At 43.6% G+C, this 12,841-nt stretch overlaps 1 protein-coding gene across 4 annotated transcripts in view; it reads left to right on the top strand.

Moving 5' to 3' along the window:
• The window catches only part of DPYSL3 (dihydropyrimidinase like 3), a 121,553-nt gene that overhangs the window by 90,286 nt on the left and 18,426 nt on the right, over positions 1 to 12,841 (top strand). For all 4 annotated transcript variants that reach the window (XM_002744339.7, XM_008987335.5, XM_003732250.6 and 1 more), the window contains exons 3-6: positions 1,725 to 1,909; positions 4,809 to 4,973; positions 7,657 to 7,718; positions 9,142 to 9,222. In XM_002744339.7, the coding sequence (XP_002744385.3) occupies positions 1,725 to 1,909; positions 4,809 to 4,973; positions 7,657 to 7,718; positions 9,142 to 9,222 (493 nt within the window). The remainder of the gene's footprint in view (positions 1 to 1,724; positions 1,910 to 4,808; positions 4,974 to 7,656; positions 7,719 to 9,141; positions 9,223 to 12,841) is intronic.

The following is a 12,841-nucleotide window of genomic DNA, read 5'->3' as shown; positions in this document are numbered from 1 at the left end:
CATTGATCGAATTCTTAGGTACCTAACAGTGTTTTATGGGCTTAACACATATTCACATTTAATCTGCAGCACAACCCTATGGAGGAGGCATCTTTATTACATTTTACAGAGGAAAGAGTTGAAGCATGGTAAGGTAATTTGGCTAAGGTTACACAGCTAGTAGCTAGCAGAGCTAGGATTTTGAATGCAGATAACCTGCATCTAGAGCACAGCCTTACTCCTTGTTACTAGACTTGGCTATTGCTAGAAACTTGATGAAGGAGGGGAGATGGAAGCTGAGGCTTCAAAGGATTAATGTGGCCTTGGTTGGTGGAGCAGTAAAGAAGGAAGAAGCCATTTCTGTTTCAGGCTTGGTATTAAACTAGTTGTTAAAATGGATGAAAACATACATACATAAACACACACACAAGCCAGGCAATTCTTTGTGCTTTTGGTTCTCAATTTTCCTTAGAGGAGAACCCATGAGAGAGAAAAATGGGAACAGAATTGGCCAGTATCTGAACTAGAATGGACTTGTGATCAGAGGCTGCATTTTCCAGTATATTTTGAATTATGGTGGTTTGGGAATGGCTCATTGGTGATGTGGTAAAGTTGAACTCTTAGAGATGTCAGGAATACTTTGTTTTAGTCCCAGAGCTTGGAGTTTGGCAGGCCAGTGGTAGACTTCTTACTGCCCCCAAGAGAGTGTCTTTCTTGGCTGCCTGTGAACAAAAGGGGCAAGTATTTATGCCATGGACAGTGAAGTACAGATATCCCAAGATGGGAGATTTTTAATGGTCATATAGAGGCTTATGAATCATAGGTCTCCCTGGTATCCATAGTGGACGTGTTTGACGAGCTATTTAAATCAAAGATGTGATACCACGTTTGGAACCAAGCAGTACTAGATGTTCTCTAAGTAGCTTTGTGTGGGGACTAGTTGTAGTTGTCATTTTCCTTGGAGGCTTACCTTTGAGATACTCATTGGCATACTTCTGCCTGAGTCTCCCCTCATTCCTCCCTGAGATGCCCTGAAGCTTTCTGGGTGAAGCATTGTCTAGGGGAGGTTTTCATAGTTACTAAGCTCAGCTAGAAGCTTCTTCTGGGACAATGATTATGTTGTAAAAACAGCTGGTGCTGGAGACATCTGCATCTTTGACTTCCTCCTGGTGAATCTGCACAGCTGTGATTGGCTGGTAAATGATCAGCAAAGGGTGGAATTGGGAGTGAAGACTTGGGTGGGAAATATCCCAGATAGAATCTTTTGTTAGGACCACAGATGCCCCCAATTAAAAGATAGGTAAGTTCCCATACCTGTTCTTTAAATGGTTCACTATTACCTTCCTCAGTCTTTTCTAACAGTGCACTATTTTATATTCTTTAGATCCTTCTCCAAGTGTTATTTCTTACCTTAACTTAAAGAACAAAATGAAAGGAATAATAAAAATATTTATATTAAAAAATTATTACACACACTATATTCTAGACACTGTCAAACCCCTGGGGTTATAGTACTAAACCAGGCCACATGTCCCACCAAACAGCCTGTCAGATTATTTTGTAACTGTAAACATTGTTTTCTGTATGTATGTCTATCTTCGTTTATAGATTGCTAAGCTTGTGAGTCACTTGTAAAGACTACTTTGATAAATACAAGTAATGCTGTTTAAAATTCTCTTAATACTATATTTGTCTTGGAAGTCGCCTTGTCTTTTAAATGACAAGGTGTTTGACTGTTTCACCAGACAAATTGGAGACAATCTGATTGTTCCTGGAGGAGTGAAAACCATCGAAGCCAATGGGAAGATGGTGATCCCTGGAGGCATTGATGTCCATACTCACTTCCAGATGCCATATAAGGGAATGACCACAGTGGATGACTTCTTCCAAGGGACAAAGGCGGCCTTAGCAGGTGGCACCACCATGATCAGTAAGTCTTCAGATTTTACACACTCCTGTTTCTCAGAGGTGTGTGTTTAATGAATGTATCTCCAGAGCTTTCTTACTATAACTTGTATACTTACCCCAATTCAGTTTATAGATGTTCTGTCTCATGGAACCTGAGAAAAGCAGATTGAGGTGAGGAAATGGGCACTCTTGTCACTACATAGAGGAGACTCATGAGACTCTTGGCCATGGCAGCAGCTTCCCTCCTGTCTGCCATAGCAACAGGGGTTGGCTCCTGCAGTGAGTGGAGAATCAGGAAATATCATCTAAGGGCAAATGGTGAAAGTAGACTTAAAAAGTTTTGAATAGAAGATAAAACGTTATTTCAAAACTGCCCATTTGGTTCTGAGAAAGGAGGGCGGAGCAGCGTGAATGGAGCTAAGGAGTATCACAGGGAGAGGGATTGTGGAGAATTATAGTTCTTGGAAATTTAGTGAGCTTCAGTGGGTGAACCTGTGTTAGGTGGTTTTCATACTCACTGAGCTCAGTTTAAAACTTCTACTGGGACACTGGCCACGTCATAAAAGCAACTGCTGCTGGAGGCGTTTGCGTCTCTGACTTTCAGTCGCATTTAGTGCTATCTGGTCTGTGCTGTATTTTGACCAATTCATATCTTTAACATTTGGCAAGCTGTAGGAGTAGTTTCTCTTGTTTTTAATTTTTGTTTTGTTTTTTACTATTGCAATTCCAGAAAAATCTAGGGAATTGCACGCCATTGGATTACTGAACCAATAGCATTCCAGGGCAGTTTTTCTTGTCCCAAACGACTCCTGATGAATTTGGTCCCATCCCAATGCTGGCCCCAAACTTGGTCAGGCAGAGCACTGTTTATTTTAACACCATATACATCCCCTGAGAGCACAGAACAGCCTGAGCTGTAGAATTATCCACTGTCTTTTACTTCATTTTGACAGAAGTATGAGCAGGGTTCAGCTGGTTGGGTGTGGAAGCCCAGAAAGATTGCACCAAAGCCATAAAAGGTGCAATTGAGGGAGAACAAAGCTTTTCTCCAGATGAAGGGTGGAAGGAAGCCTCCTGACTTCTCAGCAGCTGCCTGCCGACAAAAGCCCTGGCGTTGCCCCAGACATTAGTAATGTAGCTCCATGCATTTGTTTTCCGATAAGTGCACTTGGGCTGCCTTTGATAGAAGACTACGGGAATGAGTGATCTTGGTTTGGCTTTCTGCCCTCTGGGCAAGGAGCTGGACTTGTTTGGCATCCTTGAGATTTGTATTACACTTGGCTTTCTGCACTAGGGAAGTCAGAGTTCCAGTGATGAGAGTAAAACTTAAAAAGAACCACAAAAACAATTGTGTCCTTCATAGATAAATTAGGAACCCTAGAGATGCACGAAGAAAAGGAACCTCATAATCCCACATTACTGTTAGAGTTTGGCTGTATATTGAACACATTTTAAAACTCCTATGTGGCAAAACTAGGAACATAGTATATATGCTATATTTTAACCTGCCATTTTTGCTAAATAATATGTCATGGATATCTTTTCATTCATTTTTATCCCACCCCAACATTTAAAGTGGATTCCTCGTCATCCACTTTATAAAAGCGTCAGGATTTATGTATTTAACCTCACTCCTCTATTAACAATTTCAATTGTTTCCAGTTTTTCACTTACATAAATAAGTGGCAAACATCCTTGGAACCAAAATTTTGTGTACAGGCTCATTTATTTCCCTAGGAATAATTCATAGGTGTGGGAATAATTATTGGGTTAAGGTTTGAGAAATGTCCAAGTTTTTTACATATGTTTCAAAGTTGCTCTCTGAAAAGTTTTCCTTAGCTGTACTTTGTCCTTAGTTGTATTTTGCCTCCGCCATCCAGGGAACTACGAAAGTGTAACTTTTGCCTTTTCCTTGTCAACTGTAGATGCTATTGTTTAAAAAAAAATTATCCATGCTTGCAGGTGATGAAAAAGTAGATTTGGGCCTCAAAGAAACCAGATTCTTTTATTTTATTTTATTTTTTTACTTTTTTGAGACAGAGTCTCATTCTGTCACCAGGCGCCAGGCTGGAGTGCAGTGGCACGACTTCGGCTCACCGCAACCTCTGCCTTCCAGGTTCAAGCAATTCTCCTGCCTCAGCCTCCCGAGTAGCTGGGACTACAGGCACGCACCACCATGCCCCAGCTAATTTTTTGTATTTTTAGTAGAGACGGGGTTTCACCATGTTGGCCATGATGGTCTCGATCTCTTGACCTCGTGATCCACCCGCCTCGGCCTCCCAAAGTTCTGGGATTACCGGCGTGAGCCAATGCGCCCAGCCAAAACCAGATTCTTGACAAAAAGTTTCCATGGAAATAAGATCTGTGGGCCCAGTATCAGGTTTATGTAACTGATACCAGCTTTGTCCTATAGCAGAGAGCCTTAATGTCTTGTGCCCTAACTTAGCTTTAAATCCCCAATTTTCACCCTCGGAAGAGTCTGACTTTTTTCACTAGCAGTGACCTCCCCACAGTGCTAGTAATAATGACACATAGTAGTTATTCATTGATGGCTAGAATTTATTGAGTACTTACCATGAGCCAGGCATTAGGTAAAGTATTTTACATGCATTTTCCCATTTAATCTTATAAACTCAGAAGAAAGGCACTAGTGACACCCTGACTCCCACCCTCCTTGGCACCAACTTAAAGGAAAGAAAACTGAGGTTTAGGGAAGTTAGTAATTTGCCCCAAATCACATAGCTTGGTGACATTTAAATCATCAGCATTCTTGAAACTATCAGCGAACCCCTTCAAAGGTTAATTCCATGCTCAGGATATAGAGATTTTGTAGCCACAGCTAAGAAAGCAGGAGCAGGCCTGGGCAGAGGGTAGCAAAGGCTGTGTCTGAGAGTCACCCATGTGGGGTCTCTGTCATTCAGTTGACCATGTGGTGCCTGAGCCTGAGTCCAGCCTGACTGAGGCCTATGAGAAGTGGAGAGAGTGGGCTGATGGGAAGAGCTGTTGTGACTATGCCCTGCATGTCGACATCACCCACTGGAATGACAGCGTCAAGCAGGAAGTGCACAACCTCATCAAAGACAAAGGTGAGCCTGGACATGCTGCCCTCCCTCCTCCCTTAGCTTCTCCCTTCCGGTCCTTCCAACACTGTCCACTCAGTTCAGTCACTATCTTTTGCTTGGAGCCTGGAACCTTGAGCATGAGAACTGGATGTAGGGATACCACACTGTTCCAGGCACTTTACTTACTTCTTACAGGATCCCTGTGAGATAGTGATTTGTTTTCCCCACTTTGCAGATGGAGAAACTGAGGCACAGAATAAGCAGCCCAAGATCACATCATTAGTAAGCAGTAGGTGTATTCAGATTCTATGCTCTTCACCTCTGTGCAATACTGCCCATTCTGCAGAGGAAGAAACTGAAGTTAGGAGAGGCTAACTAATCTCACATAAGGTCATACAGCTAGTACAACCTGTAAGATTAGGGATTTTTAACCCATATCATTTTTGCTCTAGAGAGAGATCAAACCCTTACTATCATATAACAATGGCATCCTCAGAAAAGGCCAAGGCATTTCTAGGAGCAAGGATGTGTTGGTACTCAGGCTGGGAGCTTAGGATGTGAAAACATGTCCATGTATATGTGTTTCTGTGTGTGTGCCAGGGTGTGCCCTCTCAGTGAGTACATGATTTACATTCCACTGTCTTCTCAAATTCCTCTATTCTCTGCTTTTTTTTGATCTTTGGATATTGCAACCCCCCCACATACATACATGCACACATATGCACAATGTGTTCAGCATTGTAAGGCAGCCTGGGGGTCTTAGAGAAGTGGAAGTAGTGGTCTCTGCTGAACACCCAAGGCAAAAGGAAACAAGCTCATGAAGAACAACAGAATGAATGCCATGGGGTGCAAGAACCGTTACTAAAGGAGTAGTCGAGAGACCCATGCTAGGAGTCCAGTGGAAGAGTGAGCCCTAGGATGGAAGGGAAATGATGACCCCCTCAGAGGATATTTTCTTTCCACCCCCCTCCTTACCCCACAGGCCCTGCCCAATCTTTGATGACACAGAATGTGAGATTAATTCCTTCTTTCTGTATTTGCTTTTATGCTGGGTATCTCAACTGGGGTAGAATATTGAATAGCTTTAACACTCACTTCTCTATCAAAGTGCCTGGATCATTCCATGGATAATGTAGAGGCTTCTGGGAAGGGTAGTGTTTGGGTAGACTGGCCTGAGTTGAACCACTCTGGGTAGGGTAGTTCTCAAATGACAACCCACTTTGGCCCAGAACACTGTGGGCTGGAAGGGCCCTAATGGTTAGAGACCAAAATTATCCTCCTTTCCTCAAAATGATTCTCAGTTCCTCAGTCCCACCTATTTCTGTAAATCACTGTATTAGTAGTTTATGTGGGGTGAGATCTAAATAGATCTTCACATGTAAACCTTACAACTTAAGATTTAAGTGCAAGGACCTGCCCATTAGTTCCACAGGGTCTGCATCTTAGTTCTCCTTTCCAGTCCAACGCCCTGCACAGTAAAATGAACTGAACCAAGCAGATTTTTAGTGGAAACCAAATATGTGCGAAGCCTGTTACTAAGAGCTCTGGATGTATTCTCTCCTTGAACCCTCACAACCACTTTATGAACTCGGGTATTGTTACTTTTCCATTTCACAGGTGAGGAAACCAAGGTCCAGAGAGGTTAAGCATCCCAAGCTCACTGAACTAGTATGTGGTGGATTTCAGTGATGCAGCCCCCAGTGTAGGAACACAACTGGTGTGCTAAAGTGATTCTTTTTTTTTTTTTTTGAGACGGAGTTTCGCTGTTGTTACCCAGGCTGGAGTGCAATGGCATGATCTCGGCTCACTGCAAACTCTGCCTCCTGGGTTCAAGCAATTCTCCTGCCTCAGCCTTCTGAGTAGCTGGGATTACAGGCACACACCACCATGCCCAGCTAATTTTTTGTATTTTTAGTAGAGACGGGGTTTCACCATGTTGACCAGAATGGTCTTGATCTCTTGACCTCGTGATCCACCCGCCTTGGCCTCCCAAAGTGCTGAGATTATAGGCGTGAGTGATTCGTAACGCCACCTACTACTGCCTTGAGCAATATCAAACTTTATTGACCTTCCGGGCTGGGGAATGCTGGATAGAGGAGGTTAGAAAGAGGCGTAGAAGAATAAGCCATTCTATTATGACATCTGTTAGGAATTTTTGATTTTGTGGGGCAGGGGTGGACAGAGCAAAATGTTCTTGCAGAACTGACACAAGAACAGAAAATGAAACACCGCATATTCTCACTCATAGGTGGGTGATGAAAAATGAGAACACATGGACACAGAAAGGGGAGTACTAAACACTGGGGTCTATTGGGGGGAAAAGGGGAGGGCCAGTGGGAGGGGGAGGTGGGGAGGGATAGCATGGGGTGAAATGCCAAATGCGGGTGAAGGGGAGAAGAAAAGCAAAGCACACTGCCATGTGTGTACCTACGCAACTGTCTTGCATGCTCTGCTCATGTACCCCAAAACCTATAATCCAATAAAAAATTAAAAAAAAAAAAAAATAATAAAACAATAAGAACATGAAAAAAAAAAAAAAAGAAAAAAAAAAAATGTTCTTGCAGAATATAAATATCTGCTTTATGTTGGACAGGAGCCTGGGTAATGCAGCAGGGTCCCATGGTCGATGGAAGTGGGAGCAAAGGATGGAGGACAGTCATGATAACATTGTGTTTCTCTTGTTTTTCCTCCCATCCCTCTTTTGCAGGGGTTAACTCCTTCATGGTTTATATGGCTTATAAGGATTTGTATCAAGTGTCTAACACAGAGGTAACAACCCATTTGCTTTGTGGTATGCGGTATCTGGATGAGTTTCCTATTGTTGCTGATTACCTTGGCCCTTGTAACATGAATCACTGTGGTCACTGCGGGAGACCACCGGGCCACAGTGCTTCTTGAAGCCCTTGCAGTCCACACTACGTTTTAAATAAGGTAACGGGCAGGGTGCCCACGGCAAGACAGACAGGGAGCTAGAGTTTCCACTGGCAGCTGCTTTCATAAACGGCAAGAGGAAGAACATGCCTAAATCTCCATCTGCCAAACTCCAAACCCCTCATAAGCCCAGTGAAAGTGTGAGGCTCTTCACCTGCAGGACCAGGAGGGCCTTCTGTTGACTGGAATAATCCTACTGCCTTGCCTCTGACTCTCCCCCTAAGAAATTCATGGCATGCCTTTGCTTTAGACAGAGGCTGAGTTTTCAGAGAAAATAAAAGAAATGAATTCCCATGCCTCTTGGTTAGAGGTGAAGCTTCACAGGTTAAGAGATAAGGATTTCAGTTTTTGTGTTTGTTTCTGTCTGGGCTGTAGTGGCTTTCTAGAGCATTTGTTGAGAAGAATTCTGAGGCTGTTATTGTATATTTGCTCTTTCTGCCTAGGGAACATGATAGGTTCCTTCCTCCCTGTCTGCCTCCCTCCCTCCCTCCCTCCCTCCCTCCCTCCCTCCCTCCTTCCCTTCCTTCCTTCCTTCCTTCTTGCCTATGGAACAAAGATTCCTTCCTTCCTTCCTTCCTTCCTTCCTTCCTTCCTTCCTTCCTTCCTTCCTTCCTTCCTTCCTTCCTTCCCTCCCTCCCTTCCTGCCTATGGAACAAAGGTTCCTTCCTTCCTTTCTTCCTTCCTTCCTTCCTTCCTTCCTTCCTTCCTTCCTTCCTTCCCTCCCTCCCTCCCTCCCTCCCTCCCTCCTTCCTTTTTCTTGCTTTCTTTCCTTTCTTTCTTTGACAGAGTCTCACTCTGTCACCTAGGCTGGAGTGCAGTGGTGTGATCTTGGCTCACTGTAACCTTGGTTCACTGCAACCTCCACCTCCTGGGTTCAAGCGATTCTCCTGCCTCAGCCTCCCGAATAGTTGAGACTGCAGGCGCATGCCACCATGCCTGGCTAAATTTTGTATTTTTAGTAGAGACGGGGTTTCATCATGTTGGCAAGGATGGTCTTGATCTCTTGACTTTGTGATCTGCCCCCCTTTCAGCCTCCCAAAGTGCTGGGATTACAGGCGTAAGCCACTGTGCCTGGCCTTTCCTAGGATTTCTTTGGACTAGCAGTCCTCTTTGGTCATGCCCATGTAGTCTAGATATCTGCCCTAGTCACTTACTTCCTCTGCTTCATCCCATTTGTTTTAGCTTTGGCTCTAGTAATTGGCCCTTATGTGGGGCTGCTGAAAGTGCTCTCAAGAGTGACAAAGACTCATTTCTGTTTCAGCTCTATGAGATCTTCACCTGCCTGGGAGAGCTGGGGGCCATTGCTCAAGTTCATGCTGAAAATGGAGATATCATTGCCCAGGTAACACCGTGCGGCTCCCTGGAATGTGCTTTGAGTCTGCATTCTATTTGCTTCTTCATTTCTTCAGTGTTGCTTGAGCTCTTAATATGTGCAAGGCACCATCATAAGTACCTTGCTAAAGACAGAATCTGCTCCAAAGTACCTCGCAATCTAGGTGGAGGAAACAAAAGAGAGGGGAATGTAGACAAGCAACAAAACTAGAAGATGAGGCAAAACAGGAAGAGGCCTGGCCATTCTTGGAGAATCTGAAAAGGCATCCTGGAAGAAGAGGATTTCAAATTGGGCTAATTAGTGGGAGAGCATTTGCTGATTCTCTTCTGAAAATGTATCAAAGCTACAAGACATTCTCTGTCATAAAGACTGTAAGGCAGCATTTCTCAGAAGCTGGAGATTGGATCCAAGTCTGTGGAGTTCACAGCCTTAGATAATAGAGAATTTAGGTCTCATGAAGATCAGACATCTCACTGGATTCCTAGAAATCCTATTGAGAAACTTGAGGGAAGAGTGATGAAAGTGAGGGCCCCAAGGCCCAAACTGATCATTTGTGAGGAAGCAGGAAGCAGTTCTCTCTCCATCTCCTGGGCTGCTTAATGGAATAGATGCACAGATGCATCTTAGGAAGGGTTTTGTTTATCCCAGAAACATCTCAGAAACATTCAAGATTGGCCTTTGCTAGGAGGAGACTGCCAGAAAAGAAAAGAGTGGGCTTTCTTCGTCCATTTGTTGCAACAAGATACCATTATTCATTCCTTCTAGGAGTATTTCCTGAGCACTTTGTGCCAGGCACTAGCTATTGAAGTGAGCCAAAACAGATGCATTCCATAGTTCACTAATACTTGGACTGTGCTTTTATTTTAGAAGTTGTCCAGAACTCGGTGAATGTGGTTGGCAGGGGTGTGGGAACCATGTCTAGGCCTGCCCTCATCTTGGACCATTAGTTTCCTGGTAGCAGGTGCCATTTGGTGAGCACTGACTACTATGTGCTAGGAACTGGTAATTGTTCTGGTGTATTCTCATTTAATTTTCTCCAAACCCCTTAAAGATGCTATCATCCTCCCTATTTTATAGACGAGACCATCCAGGCTCAGAGGGATTAGGTCACTGGCCCAAGGACCACAGCAAATAACTAGGACAACCAAATATTTGCCCCTAAGGTGGTGTACCTCAGTGGGTATCTTTACCCAGAGATTTCATATCTGGGATCCCTTGCCTCCCAAGCCCAGCTGCAGGCCTGTGGGCAGACAGCACCCCAGCCATGCAGAGCTCCAGCTGTTGTGATTTCAGACTGCATATGGTCTTGCTGGTGGGGGAGGTGAGGTAAGTGTACAGTTTCCTCTCACTGTGACCAAGGAGGCTAATTAGTCAGGACCCTGACAGCACTCTCGCCCACGTCCACCACACACCCAGAGATAATGAAATCATTCTCTGTAGAGAGCCCAAATGCCTTGGTCTCTTGGGAGGTAACTCTGTGGTATTAGAACTGTGCCCCTCCCTTTACCCAAGTTTTCAGAGCAGCAGCCAGCGGTCCCAGACCTGCTCTCATCTTTGCTGGAAACCAAACCCCCTGGCAGTTCATTCCAGCTCCTGTAGAAGCAGATGGACTCCAACCAAAAGACTCTGTTCTCAGTTTCTTTCCTCTTGTGACTCCTTAGCATGGAAGTTTCTCTCATCTCCCTTTACCCCTCCTATTTCCCTACTTTGGGAAGATGTGTTCTCAGTCAGGAAAAGAGTAGGAGCATTTTTCCATTTGGATGAGTTTCTGGTGTGTGTTTATTAACTTCGGCTTGAGCTGAAAGATTTTATCACATTGTTTAAATGAAGGCAGCTGCTATACTCAGAATTTCTTGCTGCACTTACGCAAAAGTGAATATTCCAGAAAAAAACTGATTTGGGGTACAAACAAGGGTGATTTTAAAATATTTCAAGTTGGCAAAACAGTCTGAGAGGACAGCATCTTTAGCCATTCATTTAACAAATATTTGTTGACCACCTACTATGTGCCAAGCATTGGAGAGGGAAGATGGAAAAGAACAGGGTTCCTTTCATCATGGAGCAAGCCACGGTTGTGTTATGACCCAAACTGTGATGTAACTGTAGCTGTGATGAATCCACACTGTGCCCACTGCTACCCCCATGTGTGGTAGCATCAATGGGTCTTTACTGCCATTCTTAACCTCCCAGCTCTAGGGACATCATGGCTTCAGAATAGGACTTCCTAATTTGAACAGTGCATTGGAATCACCAAATTTTTCTAATTCCAGGTATTCTGGAATTAGGAAAAGTCAGTAGCAGAGTTCAGGCAAGTGTCTTGTGAAAATATTCCCCTGGTGATTTGAATGCACTTGGAAGCCACCACTTGAGTGTAGCTTTGTCTTGTGCATTATCCTGGTGCACTCAAACAAGACAGAAGCATAAGTGTCACCTAAGACAGATTCTTTAGTTGGAGACCTTAACCCTTATGTGACCAGAGGCAATTTAGAGTAGAAACTCAATAGACTTCAGAAGAAATTTAATTCAGTTCAAGTTTCAGTAAGTGAGAATGGTAAGAATGAAAAGTGGAGGTGCTTTTCTGGAAAGATCAGCCTCTAACCGTTCTTTGTATTCTGTAGAGCTGGAGATAGTGACCATTTCACCTCTCGTGGTTGCTTATAGTATGTGCATTTTCCTTTCTGCTCCTGTTTTAGAAATTTCTATTACTAAAAACAAAAAACAAAAGGTTCTTTTCCAGGTGGTAAGAATCATTTCCTTTCTAAATGCCCCATAGTTTCAACGTGAGACAAGGTTTGTTGTGTTCACCGTCTTTCCTATGTGTTTCAGACATTACCAGAGTACTCCCGGTTCACCAGGCCAGGTCTGCTGGTGCAGGGTTCATAGGAACTAGCCTTAATGTCAGAGTGAATGCCAGTAATGCTGAAGGAATGGTGGCTTAGGATTTCTGGCAGTTCCAGTCAGTCCATGTGTGTGTCCTCACTGCCCAGCTACCTGCTTCTTCCAGAAAGAGGCTAGAAGTCTGAGGAAATTAAGCCATCAGCCACAAGGGACACATACATCTTCTGCCGTGTCCACAGCTTGGTTAAACAGAAGTTCACCAAAATAGTAACTCAGTTAATGCTGTTTGGAGGCACTATTTTGTTTGGTTAAATTTTGAATCCATTCATTTAAGCCATAGATTTATAACATCAAAATTCCTGAGTGGTTTATTAAAATATGCATTACTCGGATTCCATCTCACATCTTCTGATATGGTAGGCTAGGATGGATGAGAAATTTGCATTTCTACACAAACGATTCAGGCTATTCTGATGTAAGTGATGAGTGACCCACAATTTGAGAAACAAAGCACTAAACTGTAAGGTCCCTGAGGTCAGGGGCTACATTGCTTTAATGCAGGTACGTACCCAGAGCCTAGCAGGAAGCAGATGCTCAATACATTTTGTTAAGTGAATGGGTTTAATGAGAAGGAATGAATAAACAAATGAGATGAACAAGTGTAGTTTCAGAGGCAGCTGAGACTGAGAGAGATGAAGAATAAGTGACCTGGTATGATTCTTGATGGGTAGTATGGACAAAAAATAGATATCTAACAGACAACTGTCTTTCTTTTAATAAAAAAAAAACA

Source organism: Callithrix jacchus, chromosome 2, assembly GCF_049354715.1.
Source record: "Callithrix jacchus isolate 240 chromosome 2, calJac240_pri, whole genome shotgun sequence".
Lineage (NCBI taxonomy): Eukaryota > Metazoa > Chordata > Mammalia > Primates > Cebidae > Callithrix > Callithrix jacchus.
The sequence above is the reverse complement of the archived record's forward strand: the minus strand, read 5'-3'. Positions and strand labels throughout refer to the sequence as shown.